Genomic DNA, 27,296 nt, shown 5'->3' with positions numbered 1-27,296 from the left:
AGCATTCGTTCCCAACAGTAAATCATTACAATGTTCCAAAGGAGGTCAAAATTCATCGCTCATTCTCCGTACCCTATTGCAGGGGTGGCCAACTGCTAAGAGACTGTGATCTACTTACAGAATCAAAAACTGGCAGTGATCTACCCCCTTTTGGGGGGTTCAGGTGAAAGTTGATGAGCTTTTTTGGGGGGGGAGGAAAGCCCTGTTTTGGGGGGATACAAGGCGAAAAAATTGAGCTTTTTTTAGGTGAGCCGAAATGGTTGAGCTCCTTTGGGGGAGCCAGTGATCTACCAGTGATCTACCACAGATGTCCAGTGATCTACCTGTTGGACGTGCCTGCCCTATTGTATCGCTGTCCAAAAAGCAATGGTAATGCAGCATTAAGCAGAGGAACGGATGGAATAATAAAGAAATGTTAATTATTCAAACTCATTTGTGTAAAAGAAAAGAGAGAATACTGACCTCTGGCAGAAGGACGGTGTTGAAGGAAAACGTCTGGCAGGAAAGCCCCTGGAAGTCTGTTTGAGCTACAATGCATGAAGCCATTTTCACAATAGCTAGAAGGAAGAAAGAAGCAGTGGCTCACTGGCAATAAACTGAGGGACGGCTTACATACTATGGTTTGCCGCAGCAGCCGGTAGCCACGTGGCTACCTGACTGGTGTCAACTGCAAAAGTGGTTGTAGGAGCATCTGTGGGATTAGGCAGCAAGCCACGTGGAATTTTGATCCTTGGCCTAGTTGCATCTCATTAGTAGTTTAAAAGCAGGACCGGCCCTCCCATGAGGCACCGTGAGGCAGTTGCATCGGGCGGCAGGATGGGGAGAGCTGGGAGAGGTGACTTATCCGGGCCCCAAGATGCATGCCATTCACCTCCTCCTGTGCCTGTCACCAGCTGCTGCTTCCACCGCCTCCTCCTCCTCCACCGACCTCACCACTGCTGACTGTTCCTCTCTAGCAGGGCCGTCTTAGCCATAGAGGTGCGGGGAACCACGGCACCACGTTCTGGAGGGCGCCAGGGAAGAGGCAGAGGCTGGACGTGGCACCACCCAGCATCAGCTCACTGCCCTCGTCCGCCTCCGACATGCCGCACCGCACCCGGAGCCTCCTCCCTGCCGGAGGAGCCACCCTCCAGCCGCTCCGGTAGCGCCACCCTCGCCCACCTCCACCATGCCACGCCGCGGCTGAAGCCTCCTCCCTGCTGGAGGAGCCGCCCTCCAGTCCCGCCGGCAGCGCCACACCCGGAGCCTCCGTCCTGCCAGAAGAGCTGCCCATAGGGAAATGTAGGGGTGGGCATGGGGGTGGGGGTGCCAGAGGGATACTTGCACCACGGCGCCAGATAAGCTTAAGACGGCCCTGCTCTCTAGCCTCCTTTTTTCTTCCCACTGCCTACAGCGTACCAAGGCTTGCCCCGGCCACCTCTAGACACCAGTGGAAGCGGTGGTGGGGTGCCATGTTCTGCTCGCTTCAAGCAGCAAAACACAGTGGCACCTTGGTTCTCAAACTTAATCCATTCTGGAAGTCCGTTCCAGAACCAAAGCATTCCAAAACCAAGGCATGCGTTCCCATAGAAAGTAATGCCAAACGGATGCCAGGCTTTTGAAAAGAACCCCTAAAACAGCAATTTAACATGAATTTTACTAACGAGGCCATTGATCCATAAAATGAAAGCAATGATCCATGTACTGTACTATAAAATAAATAAAACGGTATTGTAGATAATAAAATTCTTAGCTGCACTGATGATAGTCATTGTTTGGATGGGCGGCTTTTATCCGTTTCCGCAGTTACACAATCAATCAATCAATCAATCAGTAGCTGAACTGGGTTCCACACAGTCACAAAAAAAACAAATTAACTGAAAAAGCCTCAAAACAAAAAAACCCGCAAAATAAATACCAAAAACAAAAGCATCAAATATCAGCTCCAAATATCACCTCAGAACACTGTAATCAGAAACGGAAGGCTTGATTTACAATGGGGGGGGGGATGCAAAACGGAGCACGTTTGGCTTCCGAAAAAAGTTCGAAAACTGGAACACCTACTTCCGGTTTTACAGCGTTTGGGTTCCAAGTTGTTCATGAACTAAGCTGTTGGAAAACCAAGGTACCACTGTATCCTGGCCTGGCCCTGGTTACTGTTCTCCTCACCTCCCAGACCTAGATTTAGACACAGCCACGCACAGTGTGGTAGGATGCACTGAGACCCAAGCCACGCACTCACCACATGGTGTGATGATCGGAGAAGACGTCGTCTGGCTGGAAGATCTCTCCATCATAGTAACAAGAACACAAGGACTTTTGCACGCAGTCTCCCTGCTGGTCAAGGAATAATCCAGCAGGGCAGTAGCAACCTTCCATACAAAACTCATTGCAGTTTGTATCTGGATAGGACAAGGATCGACAAGTCTGATTGCACGGACTTCCACACTGCTGGTAAATCTGACCTTCTGGACAACTCAAAGCTGTAAAACAGAGTAAAAGAGAAAAGAAATGTATTGTAGATTTTTAAAATTGTTATTTTACAGTTACTGATATAACAGGAATGCTATTTTGGAAGGCGAGAGAGAAGAACTAGCCATCTTTTGTCAGGGTTGCCCCTCACCACTAGACACGCCAGAGGTAAGATCCTGTAGGTGCCTCTGACCTAGTTGCTCTTGAGTAACCAGCCAAACTCCGCTGTTTCTTTAAACGGTCTTATTGTGCAAGCTATTTACAGTGCAGAGCTAAAAAGTTCATGTCTGTCTCATCCGTCCGCAGAATCCGGGGATCCCCCCTTCCGGTTTTTACCCCAACATAAGAGTTTGGGAGGAGACTCTTGAGAGTCCCATGGACTGCAAGAAGATCAAACCTATCCATTCTCGAAGAAATTAGCCCTGAGTGGTCACTAGAAGGACAGATCCTGAAGTTGAAGCTCCAGTACTTTGGCCACCTCATGAGAAGAGAAGACTCCCTAGAAAAGACCCTGATGTTGGGAAAGATGGAGGGCACAAGGAGAAGGGGACGACAGAGGATGAGATGGTTGGACAGTGTTCTCGAAGCGACTAGCATGAGTTTGGCCAAACTGCGAGAGGCAGTGAAGGATAGGCGTGCCTGGCGTGCTCTGGTCCATGGGGTCTCGAAGAGTCGGACACGACTGAACGACTGAACAACAACAAAGAGTTTCAGGATATGAAATCCCCTCCTCCCTTCTCTACATCTGATCCATCTGCGCAATTGGGGGGACAGAAATGGCGTGTCTCCCTCTGCCCGAGGGGGGTGCAGGGTCTCTCTGACATCCCCAGAGCCTTGACCCTCCACTAGAGGCCTCGCTGCTGCTCCCGCTGGATGGGGAGGTGCTACTGGTCAGGTGTTGCTGAGCCTCTCTGTACCATCCCAAGAGGAGGAGAAGAAGAAGAAGAGGAGGAGGAGGAGGAGGAGGAGGAGGAGGAGGAGCTTGGATTTGATATCCCGCTTAATCACTACCCGAAGGAGTCTCAAAGCGGCTAACATTCTCCTTTCCCTTCCTCCCCCACAACAAACACTCTGTGAGGTGAGTGGGGCTGAGAGACTTCAGAGAAGTGTGACTAGCCCAAGGTCACCCAGCAGCTGCATGTGGAGGAGCGGAGATGCGAACCCGGTTCCCCAGATTACGAGTTAACCACTACACCACAGTGGCTCTCCACCACCCTGCGCTGAGCCGGAGACAATTCCCTGACACAAGCACACTACAGAACACACATCCCAATGGGGACAGGATGGAGAAACAATTTCCAAATGTCGAACTTTGGAGGTTTTTAATGCTGTGGAAATCACTGCAAAAAAGTTCTGTCTTAAGGAATGACATGCCAAATAATTATCCCTTCTGAGCTCAAAAGCCACTGCAGCATAAATCCTCCCCACACAAATAATTTGGGGGAACCCGTGTTATTTTGTTATTGTTTTTAATTTATTTATACTCCGGGGGTTTTTTCCCCCTGATGGGACTCAAGGCAGCTTACAATCCAAAAAATGGGGGGGGGGGGGACAGGACACATTAATAGAATTGAAACTCTCTTTGTGGGACGCAAGGTGGCGTACAGAATTGAGTCAGGCCTGTTTAGCTTCAACAAAATAGCAGCCTCAATCTTCAGACCATATTCTAGGGCCACCAGGTCAGATTAAATGGCCCTGAGTGACAACTGTACATTTACTTACATTTCCCTACATAATTGAAGATTGAAGGTGCCAAACGCAAGACATCAGGTATGAACCCTGTACCCTACCAGCTGGATTCCCCCCCCCCCAGCGAAATTCTTGCAGCCCTAGCAAAGGCAGACATTAGTCAATCCTTGCCGGGTCAGCAATCATGTCTGAATGTTCTGTTTGGTGGGATTTGGGTTATTCAAGTGTGGTTCACTGTGCGAAAATAAGGGCACAAATCATAGCTAGAAAGTTCTTGTGTGTACAAAATGGCTATAGAAAAAAACACCAATTCTTCCTTCATGCATTATACAGCACCAAGGCTGGATCTAGACACAACATAGAAGCGTTTCAGTTAAATGCGTTGCAAACTTTGTTAGCAAAAACAAAATAAAATAAAAAATTCCTTCCAGTAGCACCTTAGAGACCAACTAAGTTTGTTCTTGGTATGAGCTTTTGTGTGCATGCACACGAAATGTATCTGAAGAAGTGTGCATGCACACGGAAGCTCATACCAAGAACAAACTTAGTTGGTCTCTAAGGTGCTACTGGAAGGAATTTTTTATTTTATTTTGTTTTGACTATGGCAGACCAACACGGCTACCTACCTGTATTTGTTAGCAAAATGGATCTGCACAGCGCCATCTGGTGTCACAGTGTTAGAATACACAAACAACGCGTATAAAGTAACTTTTCTTTGCCAGAGTAGCTTTTATTCTCTTTTCATAAGCTAGCCAAAAGGCCAAACTAGGTATTACTTTACGGTAATTTCATGACGAACAGCCACAAATGACGACAATAAGTTATTTATTTTATAAATAAGCAAAATAACAGTATGTGCGAGGGTATGTGTGGTTTTCGTTGGGACCGCAAGGAGGGATGGCTTGCTCTCTGCTGCCAATGCCATGATCCTGACTAAAATCCCTTCTGAATATCACACACACACACACACACACACACACACACCTACATTTGGTATTAATTAAAAAAAAAAACATAAACAGATGTTCCTGTTGGCCACAAAATTAAAGTACTGTAACATCTTAATTGTAATTGGTAATTGGTGTTAGCTTGCCTTCAACAGAGACAATTTATGCTACCCGAGTTAGGAAGAGAGCAGAGAGAATTGTAGCAGATCCTTTACATCCCGGTCATCATCTGCTTGATTTACTTCCATCTGGACGTCGCTACAGGACTTCATATACAAAATCGGCCAGGCACAAGAATAGTTTTTTCCCCCTTGAGCCATTAAATTGTTGAATTCGTAGTTGTATAGCTTAAGGGGAGGTAAATTATGAGTGGGGTTTTCTTTGCTTCTTTGTATTGTGAGAGGAACAGTGTCTGTATGTTTACATTGCAATGTAGCCGAAACAAAGTATGTTGGAAAATGTACTTGGCCAATAATAAATTATTCCTATTCCTATCTATTATTTTTATTTATTTCATTTGTATGCTGTTCTTCATTTGAGGATCACAACTTAAAAATACAAAATGGGGACACAAAATTAGAATAGCAGGGCCTTCCTTGGAAATATAATTCAATGCCAAAGGAACGGGATATTCCCCACTTCCCGAATCCCAAGAATGACAACTGGTTCCTGCCACACCTTTAATGCCAAACTCGGCATGCTGCCCACAATTGCACAAAAGGTTTGTGCTTCTCCTGTCTGACAGGTTTCTGCAGGGCTTTGTAAGTACTTCAGTGCCCACAAAAGTTATTTGCTCAGAGTCCACAGCGGACAGAACAATACTGGCACAAGCACAGCTCCGCCACATCACCTCCGAGCTTCTAGAAAACAAAACCATCATTCATACATCGCCCAGAATCCCAAGGAGCAAAACTAGTTCTTTCCAGTCGTTTTAACCGGCCGTGGAAGAAGCAGCGCAGGGCCAAGCAACGCATCACAAGATTCTTATTTCACGAACAGCCTGTGCGCAGGTCCCAATCCGGATCGTGGCCTGGGTGGGGTGCCAGCAGGGGGCTCCAGCCCAATTTCATCCCCCAGGGGCGTAGCAAGGGGGCGGGTTGCCCCATGTTCCATAATGGGGGGGGGGTAACAAATTATCAAGGAACAATTTTTTTGGGGGGGGGGGAATTTGGGATTTTTTTTTTGAATTTTTTAAATTTATTTTTCTGAAAATGCCTGCTCCGAAGGTCTTATCTTACTATACTAGGGATTATATAGCTATATATGAAATTTCTTGCATATCGGTTAATATCTTGACCCTCCTCCACCAAAATAGCTGTTTACTTGGCTGTTTTCCTGTGTCGTGAAGGCTGAAATTTCAGTTCAGTGGAGCACTTACTGTTCCCAACCCTAACCCTGTGGAAAGCCATCTAATTAGACTTTAATTTGATTTTGAGATGTTTTTAGGAGGTAATTTAATTATTGTTTGATTTTATACCAATGTTATGTATCTGATGTTAGCCACCCTGAGCCCGACTTCAGCCGGGGAGGGCGGGATATAAATAAAAGTTTATTATTATTATTATTATTACTTGTTATTATTCCTTTGTAAGAAAATATGAAATAATGTAAAACCATTTTTGCGGGGGGGATTAATAGGGGGGTTGACAAGAAATTTTCTGCACCGGGTGCCACCTGACCTTCCCATGTCTGGGGGGGGTGACAAAAATCCCCCCGGGTACCAATTTACCTAGCTACACCCCTGTCATCCCCTACTGTAATCCTGATTCGGATGGGGGGGGCTGCCTCCTATTTGCATAAAAAGCAAACTCCTATTTGCTCCAATGGAACCCCCCCCCCCATGCAAACAGCAGACACCACAGGGGCAATCTGAATCAGAACCACAATAAAGGCTTCCCCCCGCATAAGCCCACAAGCCCTATGGCAGGTTCCCAATCTGGACCAGGCACCCTGCGCTGGCTATTTGTGAAAGTAAAGTCCTGTGCTTGTGGGGAAACCATAGGATAAACATATTATGAAATATGACCCTCAGTACCTGAGCAGGCAAAGGTCCGTATAGTTAAAGCTATGGTTTTCCCAGTAGTAATGTACGGAAGTGAGAGCTGGACCATAAAAAAGGCTGAACGCCGAAGAATTGATGCTTTTGAATTATGGTGCTGGAGGAGACTCTTGAGAGTCCCATGGACTGCAAGAAGATCAAACCTATCCATTCTCAAAGAAATCAGCCCTGAGTGCTCACTAGAAGGACAGATCCTGAAGTTGAGGCTCCAGTACTTTGGCCACCTCATGAGAAGAGAAGACTCCCTGGGAAAGACCCTGATGTTGGGAAAGATGGAGGGCACAAGGAGAAGGGAACGACAGAGGATGAGGTGGTTGGACAGTGTTCTCGAAGCTACTAACATGAGTTTGGCCAAACTGCGAGAGGCAGTGAAGGATAGGCGTGCCTGGCGTGCTCTGGTCCATGGGGTCACGAAGAGTCGGACACGACTGAACGACTGAACAACAACAACCTGAGCAGGAAGCTGCCAGGTAGGTATCCAGTACTCAGGTCCATCAGCAGTAATTATGCAAAACTTCCAGCAAACGTTTTTTCGTTGTGCCATGTGAGGTACCTTGTCAGGGAACTGTCCCCAATGCAGCGCAAGGTGGTGGAAGGGCTCTCGGGATGCTACAGAGAGCCCAGTCCCACCTTGCCAGCAGCTCCTCCTCTGGTAGCGAACGGAGCGGCGAGACGTCCAGCGAGGAGGGGGAGAGTTCACAGGGGAAAGGGAGTAGAGGCTCTGCGGATGCAAGAGAGACCCACTCCCACAGTCCCGAGGGCGATACAGGGGGAACACGATTTCTGTCGCCCCAAAGATGTCATGGGATGAAGAGAAAGGATGGAAGGCGGGGTTTTCGCATACCGAAACTCTTTCGTTGGGGTCAGAACCGGAAGGAGCCATTCCCGGATTCTGACACCGCTTGATACCGACATGAACTTTTTAGCTCTGCGCTGTACGTAGTTTGCACAATAAAATCTTTAAAGGAAACAGCGGAGTCCTGGCTGCTTACTCATGAGCAACTAACTGAGAACCTTACAGGTACCTGGAGAACCAGGGTCACGCAATGAGGCTTTTAATGGATCTGCAGCCACAGAAAATCAGCATTTGTGCAAGGTGTAAATGCACATAATGGACAGGTGAAAGGAAGAATGAACTGTACCACATATCAAAGATTAATTGTGGCAATTGAATGTGTTCCATTGTATCATTTTACCAGTTGCAGTCCTTTCCTATTTCTTCCCCTCGTTCCTTTTATGATTGCTGCCATCATTCTAGCATAGTACTGCTGCCAACAAGAGGTTGATTAACCCCATCCTCTCACGCAGTCTCCAGGCCTGAATAATTTCATTTTTAAAAAATCATATTTATTGATTTTCCAATATATTTCTCCAATTACCAATCAAATTAAAATCCAAATTAATTATACAATTCCCAATTAAAACAATTCCGAATTTTTATAATTTGTGGACTCCCCATGTCTCGGACTCCGGAGCGCTTTTCTCGTCCCTTTCAGTTGCATTCACAGTCCAATACTTTCACAGCCTCTGATATATGCCAGCAAGCAGACACGATTATAGTAAGTAATGTCTCTGTATGGGTAAAGTCACTCTCATAAAATCCAAATGCCACATTCCGGCCGGCGCCATCTTCTCCCTCCTTCTCAGACCGAACTTCCCCCACAGCTCTCTCTCCCGCGAGCCCTCCATCCACCCCTTTCCAGGAGAGCCACCTCCATAAATTCCACTATCAATCGTCCGTCAAGGCTGGCTTCTCCTGCATAAAAAGGCCTGCATAATTTCAAAGGAGGATATATATATATTTTCTCCTCTACTGTTTCACTTCCTAAGCACAAAACTATGAAGCCTTGCTGTGGTTTTGCGTAGTTCTGGGTCACGACTGATGCTGAAGGTCCTGGTTTGCCATTTGAAGTGGGAAAGGGCGTGTCAGCCATGCGTAATTGCATACCCACCATGCACATTAAAATATATGTTCACATGCCCACAATGCACACTAAAGCACATTAAACATCATGCCATGTTTTGTATTGCTAACATTTCAGCAACGCGCACATACCGCAAAAATCGGGCTTCCTCCAGCTGATGAGAACTCCTTTGCGAGCGCAGGCCATCGCATAAGCAGCGACGGCGGCACACAGACAGTCTTTGCCATCGGAACAAGAACAGACATCGTAGCGGCAATTCTTGAGGTACGGAGAAGGACTGACTTTGCGGTGGCAAGGTTCAAACAACGGGGATAACAGAACTGAGCATGAGCCTTCAGCGTACTTGGCTGAAATGAAAACAATTTCAAAATGTCAGATGAGCAGTTGCCGGCTATAGAAAGAAATAGGAACCACCATAAGCCATCAAAAACACATTGACCCAGTTAGCATGTAACTCCAGGCCAAACCCGTTTGTCAGACAAACCAAGAGCCAGGGTTTGGAGCCAAATAAAAAGAAAAAATCAACACCATGAAAGATCCCTGTAATGAGATGAGCGTATGTATATATATATAGTAATACTTAAATAACAAAGTAGAATAGCTCAAAAACACTAAAAAAGTTGTGAACTAATCCAAAGGAAAATAATAATTTAACAAACTTAACAAATGACTCCGAATGCCAAAAATAACTACCAAAACAACCTTTAGCGTGTTGGTATTGGTCTGATTAAACCACAGAACCTAGGGCTTGCTGATCAGAAGGTTGGCGGTTCGAATCCCCATGATGGGGTGAGCTCCCGTTACTCGGTCCCTGCTCCTGCCAACCTAGCAGTTTGAAAGTATGTCAAAGTGCAAGTAGATAAATAGGTACCACTCCGGCGGGAAAGTAAATGGTGTTTCCGTGCACTGCTCTGGTTCGCCAGAAGCGGCTTAGTCATTCTGGCCCCATGACCTGGAAGCTGTACGCCAGCTGCCTCAGCCAATAAAGCGAGATGAGCGAGATGAGCGCCGCAAACCCAGAGTCGCCCACGACTGGACCTAATGGTCAGGGGTCCCTTTACCTTTACCTATTGGTCTGATAAACCACCGTGTCTAAAAATGTAACCTGTTGGCTATGATAATATGTAGTAAATTTGCTCTTCGGATGTATCTCCTGACTCCATGCAAAAAAACTGTTGACCTTATCAATGTTAAACTGTGGCTTAGCCGATAGCATATACCTGAAGGAGCATCTCCACTGAAGAAGTGTGCATGCACACGAAAGTTCATACCAAGAACAAACTTAGTTGGTCTCTAAGGTGCTAATGGAAGGAATTTTTCAATTTTTAATTTTGTTTCCACCCCCATCGTTCAGCCCGGACACTGAGGTCCAACTCCAAGGGCCTTCTGGCGATTCCCTCACTGCGAGAATTGTGGTTACAGGGAACCAGGCAGAGGGCCTTCACGGTAGTGGCGCCCTCCCATCACATGTCAAGGAAATAAACAACTATCGGACTTTTAGAAGACATCTGAAAGCAGCCCTGTTTAGGGAAGTTTTTAATGTTTGATGTTTTATTGTGCTTTTAATATATTCTGTTGGGAGCTGCCCAGAGTGGCTGGGGAAACCCAGCCAGATGGGCAGAGTATAAATATTATTATTATTATTAAAGCTAGACTGGAGGAAGAAAAACGCATAAACGGTGGATCAAGGCAAAAGGGGGCACATGATGGTCTGCCTTTTCTCCCTTTCTCCATGCATGACAGTTCAGAGATAAAATGCTGAAAACCGGCAGCCGATTCTCTCTTTTTCCCACCTCAGGGAGCCCTTTCCTCGTGGATTTGTCTGCAATGGAAGATGCTATGCTGAAAGAAGATAAACACGCTGCTATCTTTCATCACAAGCTGACCCTGGCTTCATTGCAAGGGCCAGTACCTAAGCGAGGGTTGAGACTGCAGGTATTGCTATCTTGCTTCTGCAGATCTTGGCAATCTTCTTTGAGCTTCCAAGAATTCCCAAAGTCTTCCACGAGGGTTTCCACCAGGCCAGAAGGTGTAAGGAAATCATCTCCTTGGTTGCCGTTGTAGTTGCCACACAGACCACAAGTTCGTTCCGTGAATTCTGAGGGTAACTGAAGAAGCATAGGAGTTAAATTCAGTATATACACACTTCAATTTTTTTTGTCTCCAGTCAGCTGCTTATAGGACTTCTGTTGAATGAACCTTATACAAATTGTGCTAAATATAGAAGTGCTGTAAATAAAACAAAACAAAAGGCACTGGCCATGATCCCCTTAGCCAAAACAACAGTTAAGTAATATGTATATAAGCACACATTAAACTCCGTGTTGGATTGACATAATAGTTTCTGTCCTCATGTAGAGGACAGATCTGTGATCTTCAGTATCACAACTGACAAAATGGTAGCACATATTGAGTGTATAGCCCATATAAACATGTTGCATTATGCAATATTAGAAATCTTGGATAAGGAAACAGTCAGATGATTATCAAGATTAATCACCTGTTTTATAGCAATATCACTCTTACAATATAAACATATTCAATATGGCAGTTTATACCTAAAATTTCACACGCTAGCAAGGTTATGCTTAAAATTCTACAAGGCAGGCTTAAGCAGTATGTGGACCGAGAACTCCCAGAAGTGCAAGCTGGATTTCGAAGGGGCAGAGGAACCAGAGACCAAATTGCAAACATGCGCTGGATTATGGAGAAAGCTAGAGAGTTCCAGAAAAACATTTACTTCTGTTTCATTGACTACACAAAAGCATTTGACTGTGTCGACCACAGCAAGTGAGAGCTGGACCATAAAGAAGGCTGATCGCCGAAGAATTGATGCTTTTGAATTATGGTGCTGGAGGAGACTCTTGAGAGTCCCATGGACTGCAAGAAGATCAAACCTATCCATTCTCAAAGAAATCAGCCCTGAGTGCTCACTGGAAGGACAGATCCTGAAGCTGAAGCTCCAGTACTTTGGCCACCTCGTGAGAAGAGAAGACTCCGTAGAAAAGACCCTGATGTTGGGAAAGATGGAGGGCACAAGGAGAAGGGGACGACAGAGGATGAGATGGTTGGACAGTGTTCTCAGAGCTACTAACATGAGTTTGGCCAAACTGCTGGAGGCAGTGAAGGATAGGCGTGCCTGGCGTGCTCTGGTCCATGGGGTCATGAAGAGTCGGACACGACTGAACAACTGAACAACAACAACCTAAAATGCATTATATCTGAGTTCCAGGGAAGCATAATGGCTACGGATCTGAGCAGGAAAATTCCCAGTTCAAATAGTTTATCTTCAGTGTGCCTGACAAATTTGCCATAGCAGGGCCTCAGACGATGCTCACACTCTGTCCCCATGGAGAGAAGGCAATAGACCTCTCATCGCACGGAATGTGCAAAAGGCACAAAAGTGTGTGTGCTCTAGCACATACTTTGGCACCAACACGTGTTGCAAAAAATGCTAATTTCCAAACAACACGCCCCCTAGGCTGCAGTGCTTTACACACTTACTCAGAAGTAAGCACCAAGGAATTCAGTATGTCTTCCTTCCGAACTGATATGCATAACACTGCATTGTTTGAGTGAAATTCAGCCAAAGTTTAACACTTTCAAATCCTACTGATTTCAAGGGGAGATTTAAAAACGTGCTGAAATCCACGGGACTTAAATATTTAAAACATTTTATGTTGCATGACAGCTGTCTTTTTGAAATATTATTGGGACATAATGATGTAATCTAGCCAAACCAAAGAAAATTGAAATTTTCCTGAAATCAATATAACCTTTAAAAAGTGTTCGGCTTTATAATCTATTTTCCCAATTTTCCAGTAGGAAATGGATGTTGTTCCTCAGGACTATAGCAGGAAAACCCAAGGTTCATTACATTTCTCAGAAGTGTCTGCCCAGGTCACTGGGAGTGAAAGTGAATCACTTCCCCCAGTTGTCAAAAACATTTGGCAATGGCTCACTTGGTGTGTGCGTGAAATTATTTTTGGTTTGCTCTAAAAGCAACAACGCTGACCTTTAAGGAGCAGATAGAAAGGAACGTGACAATTTTAAAAGGCACTAGAAATGTTCTAAAGCTTTTGCGTGTCGAGGACCCCCCCCCCTAGGAAACCCCCCAAATAAAGACACAGCCCACACAAAATTTTAGTTTTGGTTTTTGGCATAATTTTGGCCCCAACTTTATTGATTACGGCATGTGAGTGGTTGCTTAGGCATTGATTAGTGACCATCTGTTTCCCACTTTGAGGTAGGAACAGAACTGACATCCGCAAGCCTGCAAAATATCAGTAAGGGAAAATATTTTGGGGAGAGAATAGAGCTGGGTGCCAGGCTCTCAACTCTCCCCAAATGCTCCCAGGGGCTCTGGCGTGGCCCTAGCCCCTTGCCAGGGGTTCGGACAAGAGCATGGCGAGCCCCTGGATTCCTTTAATGGAATACCCTTGCTGCTGCAGCAGCATTGGAGGGGCCGGCACAGTCAACAATACCCCCTCCACCAACCAAAATTAACCAATGCCTAATCGCAACCTTGCAAGTTGTGACTATTTGCTGTGCAGTAGGCAAAAAACCAAATAGCAACAGGCAATCAGCCAAATGGTAAAATTCCTACCAGGCCCCTGCCCCAAAAGCAGACGACCCCATGACAGGCATAGCAAGGTCAAGCGAACAAGCCTAAATATAGGGAAGGTGGATATGGACACTGCGGCAATGGAAAATGTCAAAAAAAAAAAAAAAAATAGCCGAAATTTTTGAGGCCGGAGGGAGGGAAGGGGGTAGAAAAAGGGATGTAGTTTTTTTAAAAGTATTGTTAGAATAGATAAAATTTGTTAAGGAATTTGAAAAGTTCAGAAGTATATTGAGGCCGAGGTAGAGAAGAGAATATTAGTAATTAAGTTTGATGTATTAATAATTTTAAAAGTGATAAGGAGGAAAGTAATGTAGTGTAAATTAGAATAGAAGATGATTGGAAAACTGGGAAATATGTTTTATTTTGAGGTCAACGGGGGGGGGGGGATTTGAGGAAGTCAATTTAAAGATGAAATTGTAAGGAGTACGTATACCTGGCCCAGGAAAAGGGTCAAGGACCAAGCAATGATTTATACAAAATGGTGGGTTAAATGTGAAATGATATTATGTGTGCTCCTGCGAGAGGGGGGTTCAGATATTTTGCTCTCCTCGGTGGGAGAGGGGGGAGTATGAAAAATTTAACCATGTAATGATTTGTGCTTTAAATTGAAAAATTTATAAATTTTTAATAAAACAAATAAATAAATAAATATAGGGTGGGTGGGTGATCCGTTGCGCGCAGCGGAAAGAGGAAGCTCAACGCTGCGCACAGGGAATAATAGCCCCTTGGCCTGTCAATCATAATTGCAACATCAAATTCTCCCCCCCCCCCAGTGAGCTTCGTGACCATCCACAAAGGAGAACCCATTTTATCACTATAGCAGCTACATTCAGAGTTGAGAAGACACAGCTGGAGTAGTCTGGGGCCTCAGCAATTTTAGCCAGTAAAGTAGGAAAAGGTCAATCAAGGCTTTGCTCTTGCATGATGTAATTTTATATATTAATTAAAATCTTCACGTGTCTTAAATTTCAGAGAAAGACTGTGTCCTCAGGCTGCCTTAAGAGTCAAAACTATGTTATCCTGAGTATTCAGTGATCCCTGCTTAAGAAGACAGGAAATGGTTTGGATTAGACCAAGATGCAATCTGGAATCTGTCTGGAGGGTGGCTGCAGCCCCTCGCAAGCTGCCCTCTCCGTTCCCAGGGTAGTGAAGAGTCACATCCCAGCAGCTGTCTGCTGTAAATTCACCAGCTGGCCACATTGCAGGGCAGGTTAGCATGTCGAGTCCAAAGTTTAAATTGTCCAATCTTGGACCCAAGAGCGGAAGTTCTTGTTGGTCTGCAAACTGGGGTTAAAAGTCGGCTGCGCCTACTGTTTGAAGCGCAGTCTCTTCTACTCACATGTAGAGTATATCTAGAATTTCTAGTGCACGGCAACCATATTTTCTTAGGGGGGGAAATCAATTTAAATACAGATTGTGTGGGTGTGTGGTTGAATCATACCTTCATCGCAAGAGTTCCGTGCCCATCCCAGTCAATCTGTATATTCTCTTTATAGCTGAGACGAACGGCAGACATTACGGTGTGCTGGATGCGGAGAGCACCTGGGAAAACCAACTGCTAATTACAGATACATAGGGATGAGCAGCAGAAAATGTGAATGTAATGCAGGAAATCTAGACAGATCTAAATTGTCTGCTGAAGGTGTAGAGCCAAGCGACGCTTTATGAGGCTCACATAGCAAGTAGCTATGCAGGGGGAAGGGTATGTGTTTGAATCTCCCCTTGGTTTCAATTATTTTGTGTTCAGCAAACCCTGGGGAATGTGCAATTGGGTTTTCTGCAGATTGCTGTTTGCTCCGATTCAGCGCTAAAGAGCAGGTTTTCCTGGGGGGAAGAGCAAGGGCAAAAAATAAAAAAAGGACAAGTGCTTCAATATGGATGGCACTTTGAAGTGCCTGGAAACACAGTACAAAAGGAAATCTGGGTGAGCCCCTTTCCCCACCAAGAACTGAATTCTCTTGCACGTGATCTCTCAGCAATGGGAGGGGGCAAAAGGACTTCACATCCATTCTTTCCCCTGCTTTCCCCTAAGCTTAATAGCAGTATGGAGGACTATTGTTACATGGATAAGCTACTGAAGGTAATGGGGCCCTTTATATGTCCCGCTGTCCTTTGTCAACAAATTGTCGCTGTTTCTTGTGTTGAATATATGCTGTGTGGTAATTTATGGACCTAATAGAATATGTGTTTTATCAAAGTAATTGTTGAACTGAAATACATTTAAGAAGAAGTATACTAATAGTGAAATAATTATTAAACTCTAACTGTGTGTAGGTTTTACTATATTTGTTTTTTTATCTTATATTTTGGAAATGTAAATTCAGTTTTTCCCCCTTAAATTTATTTTTGGGGGGAGGGCAAGAGAGTGGGGCCCGAAGCTACAGCTTGTTAGCTTATACGTAAATCTGGCACTGGGCAGGGGAGGTTCAAAACTCTGCTCTCCTTATGATTCTTCATCACCTACCTTGTGATGCTCTGTTAATTAATGAGAGTGGGGGAAAGAAGACTGGACTGCTGAGGGGGGGGGAGAGTTAATTTTTATATTGAGCTTCATCATTATTCCCTCTGCTTGGCCAGTCAATAGGAGGGTGTGTTGTGTACCTCCTATTATTAAATAGTGGGCCAGAAGCTGCCTGGGGTGGGGTGGGGAGGGGGATTATTGAGCCCACTCCCTTGGTAATACAGAAAAACACAGGTCCTGGACCAGTCTGAGATACTCTTAGTAACATGACACAGGACACACCTTGCGTGAAAGGGATTTGCACATCCTGACCATTCAAAGAAACGACGCCACCGTGTTTCAGTTTAATAATGCTGTTCTCCTCCAGGAGCTGGACAGAGGCTGATCGGGTACACACTGCATCGGGGTCATCAGCACACTAAAAAGAAATCCAAGCATCAAATTAGCATTGCAATTTTGATTTAGCTGCGGCCTCAGTCCGTCAGTTGCCGTGAGACCATGCAAGCAATACTTGAACCAATGTTAAAATTGCTCTCTGTCCGCAGCCAGTCTTGTTGTTACGGACTCTTCCTATGCGTTCGGTCCCTGCTCCTGCCAACCTAGCAGTTCAAAAGCACGTCAAAGTGCAAGTAGATAAATAGGTACCGCTCCGGCGGGAAGGTAAACGGCGTTTCTGTGCGCTGCTCTGGTTCGCCAGAAGCAGCTTAGTCATGCTGGCCACATGACCCGGAAGCTGTACGCCGGCTCCCTCGGCCAGTAAAGCGAGATGAGCGCCGCAACCCCAGAGTCGGACACGACTGGACCTAACGGACAGGGGTCCCTTTACCTTTACCTTTACCTCCTGCAACTAGCAGAAAGTTTGAAAGCAATTTACAGAACAGAAAACAAAACACAAAAGATCAATAGAATCAATAATGATAAAAACAGGGCATTACTAATTTGTTGTAGAGATATTCTTCCACAATCTATAAAAACATTTTTTTAAAAAAAAAATTTAATGTGACCAGAAGTCAGCAGCAGGAATAATAAGCGATTTGCATGAGAGAGAGTGGGCATGTCTGGTTTAGCAGCCGTTTCTTCTCCCAAGGAAATTGAAATTTTGGTTTAGGACAGAGAATTTATCAGCATGAAGCTGAGGGTGAAGAACCGTAACAGCTTTAGTAATATAAAACCAATATAGATTTACTCTGTTGGTATGCTCCATGTTTCTAAAAAGAGACGCACACATTTACCTCTGATAGCACTGGCATATATCCTAAAGCAGGCATGGCCAAACTTGGCCCTCCAGCTGTTTTGAGACTACAACTCCCATCATCCCTAGCTAACAGGACCAGTGGCCAGGGACGATGGGAACTGTAGTCCCAAAACAGCTGGAGGGTCAAGTTTGTCCATGCCTGTCCTAAAGCAAAACACCCAATTCATTAGCAAATCTGAAAATGGTATTGCAATTAAGTCAACCATGGGAAGTCTCTATTCTTTGCAGGCTAGCATCTTGCCTAACCTACCATGGGGCATATTGATACACAAGTGAGCTGCTGCCATTATACAGATAGTCTCAATGTCAACCTCACTGTAATTACCGTATTTTTCGCTCCATAGGGCGCACCGGACCATAGGGCGCATCTTGTTTTTAGAGGAAACAAGCAAAAAACTTTTTTCTGGTTTTCCCCCTCTAAAAGCCCTGTTTTTTTGAGGATCAGCTAAATGTTTTGCAGCTTTTTTTGCAAAGGGAAAAGCCCTGGTTTTTTGAGGATCAGCTAAAAGCTTTGCAACTTTTTTGCAAAGGGGGAAAAGCAAAGAGGAAAGGCTCTGTTTTTATGGGGTTCAACTCACCTTTCTGTAGCTTCTAAAAGAAATGGAGCCTTTTCTACAGTTTCCAGACAGATAATCTAATCAGCCACTCACATGTAGCTGGGGAAACAAACAACCTGCAGCACATTCAACAAAGGAGGGCGGGGCTGAAAGGGAGCCGGGGACTCTTATCTCTCTCCCCATCTCTTGCTGCTCAGCTGCTGAGCGGGGTCCTTTCAACACCCCCTTTTCTCTTTGTAAAATAAAAGGCATGATCCTCTTTTGGCCCCTGGGCAACTCAGCTCCAGGGACCACCATTCGCTCCATAAGGCGCACAGATATTTCCCCTTACTTTTTAGGAGGAAAAAAGTGCGTCTTATGGAGCAAAAAATGCGGTATGTTAGGACGCAAGATGGCCTGATCTAACTTTATGGAGGGGGAGAAGGAAAACTCAACACCAGGCTGCCATTTAAAAACACAACACAACACCCCACAACACAACACAACACAACACCCCAAGCTGCGATGTTCAGCTTTGCTCTCTGCAAACACGTTGTTTGCGCAAGCACTTTGTCATATCGGTTGGTGTGTTTTTGAGTGAAAGAAGCAGCCCTTGTTTTTTTTTCCTTTCAAGGAAGATGCTCCTACCTGGACGGTCTCTATGAAAACAGAAAAGGTGTTCTCCGCACAATCTCTGGCAAACAAGTAATGGCAGATGCCGCTGAAGGTGAAATGCTTGTTGTCAAAGCTCTTGAAATGCGACTGGCCAGTGACAGAGCATTCACCTGGAGGGGGGGGGAGAAACCAGCACCAAAAATTGACTTTAAACAACACGACTTCAAGCTAAAGCAGAGTTCTCACATATTAAGACAAGAAAGCAGCATCCCTGATTCAAATGGCTGGGCTGGGCAGATGTCTGCCTCAAAGCATATTCCTCTCTGGTTGCCCTTGTGAGAATGACTGCTCCAAAGTAAGTATCACTGAGATCTGTAGGACTGGATTTTAAATGTTTTTAGGCCTGGGTTAATGTCAGACAGATAAAATCTGATATTTTCATTGTGCCGTGGTGTTAGACTACCTGAAAAAAGGGGATAGCACACATTTGCGTAGCTGGTTGTTGTACAATGGACAACAGAAAAGAATATGTTCTACAGTGTTCAAACACATTCAAAGGACACCCACAATGTCTATCATTTCTTCAATCTCCCAGGACATTCTATAAAAGATCTCAAAGTAGCTGTCTTAATACAAATAAATTTCAGAAATAGACTAGAAAGAGAAGTGGCTGAATTGCAACTAATCACCAAACTTAAAACCATGGAGAAACCTGGTCTGAACAAAGACATTGGATTCTTATCTCATTATACATGACAAAGCTATCTTTAGCCATCTCATCCCTTGCTTTTTCCTTTAAGACTAATTTCAGTCGTTAACAGTCATCAAAAGGTTTTCCACACCCATTAGCCAATCACCCATTCCCACCACCCTTCTGAGTAATACCCCTCCCCACTCCCTCACTATATTTAAGGATCTGGTGACTTCTGTTTCAGTGTATCTGAAGAAGTGTGCATGCACACGAAAGCTCCTACCAAGAACAAACGTAGTTGGTCTCTAAGGTGCTACTGGAAAGAAATTTTTATTTTGTTTTTATCATTTCTGGGTATGCTTAAATATCTGCCCTTGACAAAAACTGAGAGGAAAATGTTCAATCGTGCTAACATGAAGGACTAGAATTATTAACAGGTAGGTAGCCGTGTTGGTCTGCCATAGTCAAAACAAAATAAAATAAAAAAATTACTTCCAGGAGCACCTTAGAGACCAACTAAGTTTGTTCTTGGTATGAGCTTTTGTGTGCATGCACACTTCTTCAGATACACTGAAACTGAAAGTGTGCATGCACACGAAAGCTCATACCAAGAACAAACTTAGTTGGTTTCTAAGGTGCTACTGGAAGGAATTTTTTTATTTTTTATTTTGTTTGGAATTATTAATTTTGAGATATGAGTCACCCTGTTATCTGTTGTATTTAAGCCATAGAACTTGGAGGAACAAATTTTATATACAGCTGACTTTTTGTTTTGTTTTTCAATGTCCCTCAATCTGGTTTGAATATTGCAATAAATATATTGCTGTCATTTTCAGTTCTGCGTAATAAACCAAACTTTCTTTTTTCTTCAGGCGTGTGAACTTTTTAATGGGGCATAAGGTTAAGGGCAGATCCTGAGGTTGAGGCTCCAATACTTTGGCCACCTCATGAGAAGAGAAGACACCCTAGAAAAGACCCTGATGTTGGGAAAGATGGAGGGCACAAGGAGAAGGGGACAACAGAGGACGAGATGGTTGGACAGTGTTCTCGAAGCGACTGGCATGAGTTTGGCCAAACTGCGGGAGGCAGTGAAAGATAGGAGTGTCTGGGCTGCTCTGGTCCATGGGGTCATGAAGAGTCGGACACAACTGAACGACTGAACAACAACAAAGGTTAAGGGCAGAAACACATATTCATAACAGACATGTGTTCCAACTCCAGTTAAGGATCCTAGCAGGAATACACATGAGTGTTAGACAGGCTTGTGGGTTCAGACGCACACCTCATAACAAACATATTAACTCATTAAAATAGTGTAATTTAAACAGGGCATGTATTTAAGCATTGTGTTTGTGTGTGTGTGTTGTATCAACTTATCAAGGGTCTTCAGTGCGCCATCAAATACCTAGTTTTAAACCTGAGTTCACCAAAGGGGTAGAAGTATGCATCTTTCCTTTAAAAAGAAAAAAAACTACAACAGAGTTCAAGATACTATTTTCAATGTGAAACACTTGAGAGTTAGGACTGAAATAGATTGTGCTGATTCACTTACTGATTATTCAATATCAACCTACCTGGGCAAGGTTCATTGCTGCAGATCCAGGTGCCATGCCTGCAAATACTGAAAAATGCCATTTTTTATTATTTAGATACATGGACAAATTGAATACAGCCTATCATTATTCATACTGAAGAACACATGCCATGGAGATTCATGATGGGATCACCAAAGGTATTTTTCTTTAGCAGTCAAGGAGATGAATTTGATGGGACAATTGACACAAGGTATGGGGAGCCATACATATGCTTGTTCTAGTACCTGCATGCCTACTTCTCTGTGGCTAATAGCAGCTCCTGGGGATGAGAACCCTTTGCACTTTGCACTGGGCTGTCCCCATGAAGAAGAAGAAGAAGAAGAAGAAGAAGAAGAAGAAGAAGAAGAAGAGTTTGCATTTGATATCCTGCTTTATCACTACCCGAAGGAGTCTCAAAGCGGCTAACACTCTCCTTTCCCTTCCTCCCCCACAACAAACATTCTGTGAGGTGAGTGGGGCTGAGAGACTTCAGAGAAGTGTGACTAGCCCAAGGTCACCCAGCAGCTGCATGTGGAGGAGCGGAGACACGAACCCGGTTCCCCAGATTACGAGTCTACCGCTCTTAACCACTACACCACGCTGGCTCTCTGGAAGCCCAGATCCTAATCTTTATTGCTGATTTAAATCAATTGAATCTCACTTCTCATGCTATTATTCAACAAAGTTCTCTTTAATCTTTTATGTTATGATCTTCAGATGAAGGGTTGTATACAAATAAATAATAATAATAATAATAATAATAATAATAATAATAATAATAGTGTCCAATGCCTTAAGCACATGCATGAGTGTGTTGAAACTTATTCCTTGGGATCATCTATAGTTCTGGCGTAGGCACTTATTTTACACACTGAGATACAGGAGAATCAACTCCATACCAATTCATGCTCCAGGCAAGGAGCTTCATGTCTGAATGTTTCCCTATAAATGAAGTTCCTTGCAAATAGAAAAAATAGCATGTATGGGAGACAGCTAGACTGATGTCTCCTCCCTCACTTGCTAGCTTTCTGTGTGTCGGTTGAGTGGAGTTTTTGTTCTTTGGTGTTTTTGGTGCTGTGGAACCATATTTTTCGCTCCATAGGGCGCACTGGACCATAGGGCGCACCTGGTTTTTAGAGGAGGAAACAAGATAAAAAAATATATTTCTGGTTTTCCTCCTCTAAAAGCCCTGTTTTTTTGAGGATCAGCTCAAAGTTTTGCAGCTTTTTTGCAATGGGAAAAGCCCTGTTTTTTTGAGGATCAGCTCAAAGCTTTGCAGCTTTTTTGCAAAGGGAAAAGCCCTGTTTTTTAGGATCAGCTAAAAGTTTTGCAGCTTTTTTGCAAAGGGAAAAGCCCTGTTTTTTTGAGGATCAGCTCACAGTTTTGCAGCTTTTTTGCAAAGGGAAAAGCCCTATTTTTTGAGGATCAGCTAAATGTTTTGCTGCTTTTTTTGCAAAGGGAAAAGCCCTGTTTTTTGAGGATCAGCTAAAAGTTTCACAGCTTTTTTGCAAAGGGAAAAGCCCTGTTTTTTGAGGATCAGCTAAAAGTTTTGCAGTTTTTTTTGCACAGGGGGAAAAGCAAAGAGGAAAAGTCCCGTTTTTATGGGGTTCAAGTCACATTTCTGAAAAATCTTTAGGAAAGGGAGCAGTTTCTACAGTTTCCAGACAGATAATCTAATCAGCCAGTCACATGTGGCTGCGGAAACAAACAACCTCCCTCTGCAGCACATTCAACAATGGAGGCCTGGGTAAGGGGACGGGGTGAAAGGGAGCCAGGATCTCTCCCCCGATCTCTTGCTGATCAGCTGCTGAGCGGGTTCCTTTTAACACCCCATTTTCTCTTTGTAAAAAAAAAAAAAAAGCATGATCCTCTTTTGGCCCCTGGGCAATTCGGCTCCAGGGACCACCATTAGCTCCATAAGACGCACAGATATTTCCCCTTACTTTTTAGGAGGAAAAAAGTGCGTCTTATGGAACGAAAAATACGGTACATCTAAAGCACCACAATCCAAAATAAACATTAGGACTTCATTTGGCTGCATGTATAGATTGGTCCTTAAGGTATATAACCTATGAGTTGGCCAGAAATGTAGGTGTCTATGGGGATAATCACACAGGGTCTCATTGCCTGTGACAATATTACCATTGTGGGTCACATTATCCTATTTACCATGAGTTGCAGTCCTGGTAGACAGAAGAACCGGGAGAGTAGCGCTTGCCTGAATGTAGGCAGGGGCAGTCGGAGCTGTCAACACAGAGGTCTCCATCAAGCAGCTTGCCGTCTAGAGAGGCCAGCAAAAACACTGTTAGTCTCCACAAAACCATTTTAACCCTAAATTCTAAGGAAGAAGACTGACACAAGTCACAAAAGTTTATCAGTTGGCATCTTTCACCCTAGCACCATTATTTTCAAACTGTGCTGGAATTTCCTTGCAAACTTATAAGAGATTTCTATTTTTCTACATATAAGGAGATAGAGATATAGAGATATGTAAGGAGATAGAGAGATGGGTAAAGGTAAAGGTAAAAGACGCCTGGGCGGTTAAGTGCAGTCAAAGGTGACTATGGGGTTGCGTCGTTCATCTCGCTTTCAGGCCGAGGGCGTTGGTCCGCAGAAAGCTTTTTGGGTCGTGCGCCCAGCGTAACTAAATTGCTTCTGGCGCAACAGAACACTGTGGCGGAAACCAGAGTCCACAGAAATGCTGTTTACCTTCCTGCTGCAGCAGTAACCTATTTATCTACCTGCACTGGCGTGCTTTTGAACTGCTTGGTTGGCAGAAATGGCCAGACACACACACACAATTTAGGAAGGAAGACCTTCCGTCGCCTACAGACAGCCACCCAATCTTAAACAACTCCTCACCCACAATATTACAACAACAGGACTCAACGTGGACACTGGTACCAGAGCCTGCAATAAACCCAGATGCCAACTTTGCTGCCACATACACCTAGACAACACCATTACTGGCCCCAACAACATCAAACACACCATCTCAGGACTATTTAATTGCTCATCTTCCAACATTGTGTATGCCATCAAATGCCAACAGTGCCCTTCAGCTCTCTATATTGGACAAACAAGCCAAACCCAATGCCAAAGGATAAATGGACATAAATCTGATATCAGGAATCACAAGACAGAAACCAGTAGGAGAACACTTCAATCTCCCAGGACATTCTTTACAAGATCTCAAAGTAGCTGCCTTAATACAAAGGAATTTCAGAAATAGACTGGAAAGAGAAGTTGCTGAATTGCAACTCATCAAAAAGATCAAACATATCCATCCTTAAATAATTCAGCCCTGAGTGCTCACTGGAAGGGCAGATCCTGAAGTTAAGCCTCCAATACTTTGGCCACCTCATGAGAAGAGAAGACTCCCTAGAAAAGACCCTGATGTTTCGAAAGATGGAGGGCACAAGGAGAAGGGGATGACAGAGGGGGAGATGGTTGGACAGTGTTCTCGAAGCGACTGGCATGAGTTTGGCCAAACTGCAGGAGGCAGTGGAGGATAGGCGTGCCTGGCGTGCTCTGGTCCATGGGGTCACGAAGAGTCCGACACGACTGAATGATTGAACAACAACACCAAACTCAAAACCATGGAGAGACCTGGTCTGAGCAAAGACATTGGATTCTTATCTCATTATACATGACAAAGCTATCTTTAGCCATCTCACCCCTTGCCTTTTCCTTTAGGACTAATTGCAGTCGTTAACAGTCATCAACAGGTTTTCCACACCCATCAGTGAATCACCCATTCCCACCACCCTTCTGAATAATACCCTTCCTCACTCTCTCACTATATATAAGGGTCTGGTGACTATTGCAAATCACCCAGAGATCTACCAGCAGATGCCAATATACCTTCTGCCCACCCCTGATCTTAATGTGCTCCTACAATATTCTGTGATAAACTGGGGCTTTGTAGGCGTTCCTCAGCAAAGTCAATATGGAACAGGCCCCCTGAATACCATTGCCCTAGCAAACAAAGTTTGCCTTAGCTGAGCTGTGAAAACAACTCTAATCAGAGAGCTAGTATACTAGCCAGTGTATGTCTGGTTGAAAAGAATACATACTCTTACATCTCCAGGCTCAATTAAAAAGCCTCTCACAGTATATCTTCTTCATTTTCTTTCCCTAACAGCTGGAATGACTTAGAAATAATTCAGAAGCGACTTAAGACTTTGCAGGCAAAAGGAAAGAAGTCATGGACCATCATCCATCGCTGAACTCACATAGACCTTTATTTCTTTTTATTTAATAGTAGCTCTTTGATAAAATACATGCAGGCAGTATGCAAACTGCCTAATCTGGGGACAGAGAAAAAGAGAAGGAGAAGAGAGAGAAATAAATGCAGTTTTCTTCTTTAAATGAAATGGGAAATGCTACTGCTGAAAGATTGCCTCTGTAAACAAATCAGTAAATAAATTACCAGGGCAGCTGCAGCCATCAACACATTTTTCTTGGCACACTTCATTGATATTCAAACTCTGGCAGGTTTTGGCACAAGGGGATGTGCACTCCTTATACTCCAAGCCAACTGGACATTCTGGCCCTGAAAAAGTTGCAGAGATTGGAGAGACAAATCCTTTAGGAATCTATTAGTACTCTACTCTATTATACAGAAGGGTGGATATTTTATTTGGTCGATTCCTTTCTCGTAATATTATTTTTTAAACCACTTCTAAGGAGGTAAACTTACACATACAAAACAGGTAACATATTACAGTGACCATACAACATTTGGCAAATAGCATCATGTGTGGATGCTGAAATTCCAAGAAACGTTTGTGAACATCTGAAAACTTAGTTCTGGAGACGGACAGGAACTGAATGTGGCTCAAGAGATATTTTGCTTTCCGTGGTGTAAACATGGAGTTTGTTTGTTCTATCTCTGGCCAAATCATTTTTGAAAGAGCACCAAAACCTGCAAACAACTATTAGCTATGGTTAACAGTGAGATGAGCGGACATACCACATGCAAAATGGGTGTTCTTTCATTCTGCCTTTAGTTCTCTGGAAACAATTATAATCTGTCTCCACCTTCCGTGATACAAAGGTGAATGCCTGACTGTTATTGTTGCAAATTACAGTGATTTGCATTGGGAAATGCTCTGATGCCTTGGGACAGAGGTGGCCAACCTGGTCTTTCTGAGATGTTATTATTGGACTGCAACCAGCATCATCTCTGACCTCTGACCATGCTGGCTAGGCTGGGCTGAAGGTAGCAGCTGTTCAACAATATCCTAGAGAGAAGCCCTAATGCAGTGTGTTTACTTGCATTCAGTAAATAAAGCTACTGTATTAAAAAAAAAAAATGAAACTGCCAAGCTGGCCTGATATGCACTTGCAATAGGCACCCCATTCATTGTTACTAATGAATGTATGAAATGGCAATAAAAATCACTGCAAAATTTGGAGCCTCTGTACACAGTTTGGAGACGAGGTGAATATATAGGAGGAAGATCTCCCCGGCACTAGACTAAATAGGGCTTTAAAAGTCTTCACCAGCACTCATATTTGGACCTAGAAGCTAATAGGGAGTCAGATCAGCTGAGGCCCAATTTATGTACTACTCTCCCACAGCAGGATTCTGCATCAGCTGAAGCTTATGAATTGTCTTCAAGCCCTCAGTGGAGCACATTACAGCATTTGATTTGTTTCTGTTATGTACTGAGTTGAATAGGATCCAAAATGCAGCAGTCTGATTGGTCCTAGAACAATAGGATTCACAATGCAGCAGTCTGATTGGTCGTAGAACAATAGGATCCAGAATGCAGCAGTCTGATTGGTACGCAGGAGCCACCCAATCCAGCTCCAGGTGGAAGTGAATCCGCAACCCGATTGGCACACAGGAGTATCCCGGAATTAGCCAATCACCTGGGGCCCATTGTGTAAATAGTGTATATAAAGCAGATGTTTTGGGGAAACTGCATTCCTCACTACTATGAGCTGAATAAAGAGCATGAAATTCACACTTGACTCCGAGTATATTTCAGTTTCCAACAGAACTAGGGATTTTGTATATAAATTTTCCCTCAGCTCTTTTTGCTGGCCCATGTAAGACCAGCATGGATAGTTGGGCCCCGGTGAATATTTGACGTTTTCTCCCCTTATGGCTTTGATGTATGGGCTACCACTAAATTGAGGCTGCATTTTAAGCTGTATTCTAATTCATATTTCCATCAACTGTTTGTTTGGTTTTTTTAAAAAACAACAACATGGTTTTACTGTATTTATATTCAGTGTTAGCTGCCCTGAGCCCGGTCTTGGCCGGGGTATAAATAAAAAGTTGTTGTTGTTGTTGTTGTTGTTGTTGTTGTTGTTGTTGTTGTTGTTGTTATAGCTCACCTGTCCAAGCTTGTGAAAAGGAACAATGCAGGCATACCCCTTGTCCTTTAGAGGGAGTGTAACCCTATACAGGACAGATAAAAGCTAAAACCCTTTTGCCCAAGGCCAGTCCACCACC

General features: G+C 44.1%; 1 protein-coding gene across 1 annotated transcript in view; it reads right to left on the bottom strand.

The window, feature by feature from the left end:
• The window catches only part of VWF (von Willebrand factor), a 179,474-nt gene that overhangs the window by 128,220 nt on the left and 23,958 nt on the right, over positions 1–27,296 (bottom strand). Inside the window, exons 8-17 of the mRNA XM_033148351.1 lie at positions 25,260–25,382; positions 22,997–23,108; positions 20,828–20,874; positions 18,596–18,732; positions 16,439–16,574; positions 15,137–15,237; positions 10,984–11,179; positions 9,203–9,418; positions 2,222–2,462; positions 463–557 (exon numbers count right to left, since the gene is read on the bottom strand). Coding sequence (XP_033004242.1) covers positions 463–557; positions 2,222–2,462; positions 9,203–9,418; positions 10,984–11,179; positions 15,137–15,237; positions 16,439–16,574; positions 18,596–18,732; positions 20,828–20,874; positions 22,997–23,108; positions 25,260–25,382 — 1,404 coding nt within the window. The remainder of the gene's footprint in view (positions 1–462; positions 558–2,221; positions 2,463–9,202; positions 9,419–10,983; positions 11,180–15,136; positions 15,238–16,438; positions 16,575–18,595; positions 18,733–20,827; positions 20,875–22,996; positions 23,109–25,259; positions 25,383–27,296) is intronic.

The sequence above is a fragment of the Lacerta agilis genome, chromosome 5 (assembly GCF_009819535.1).
Source record: "Lacerta agilis isolate rLacAgi1 chromosome 5, rLacAgi1.pri, whole genome shotgun sequence".
NCBI lineage: Eukaryota > Metazoa > Chordata > Lepidosauria > Squamata > Lacertidae > Lacerta > Lacerta agilis.
This window is presented reverse-complemented; position numbering and strand designations above follow the sequence as displayed.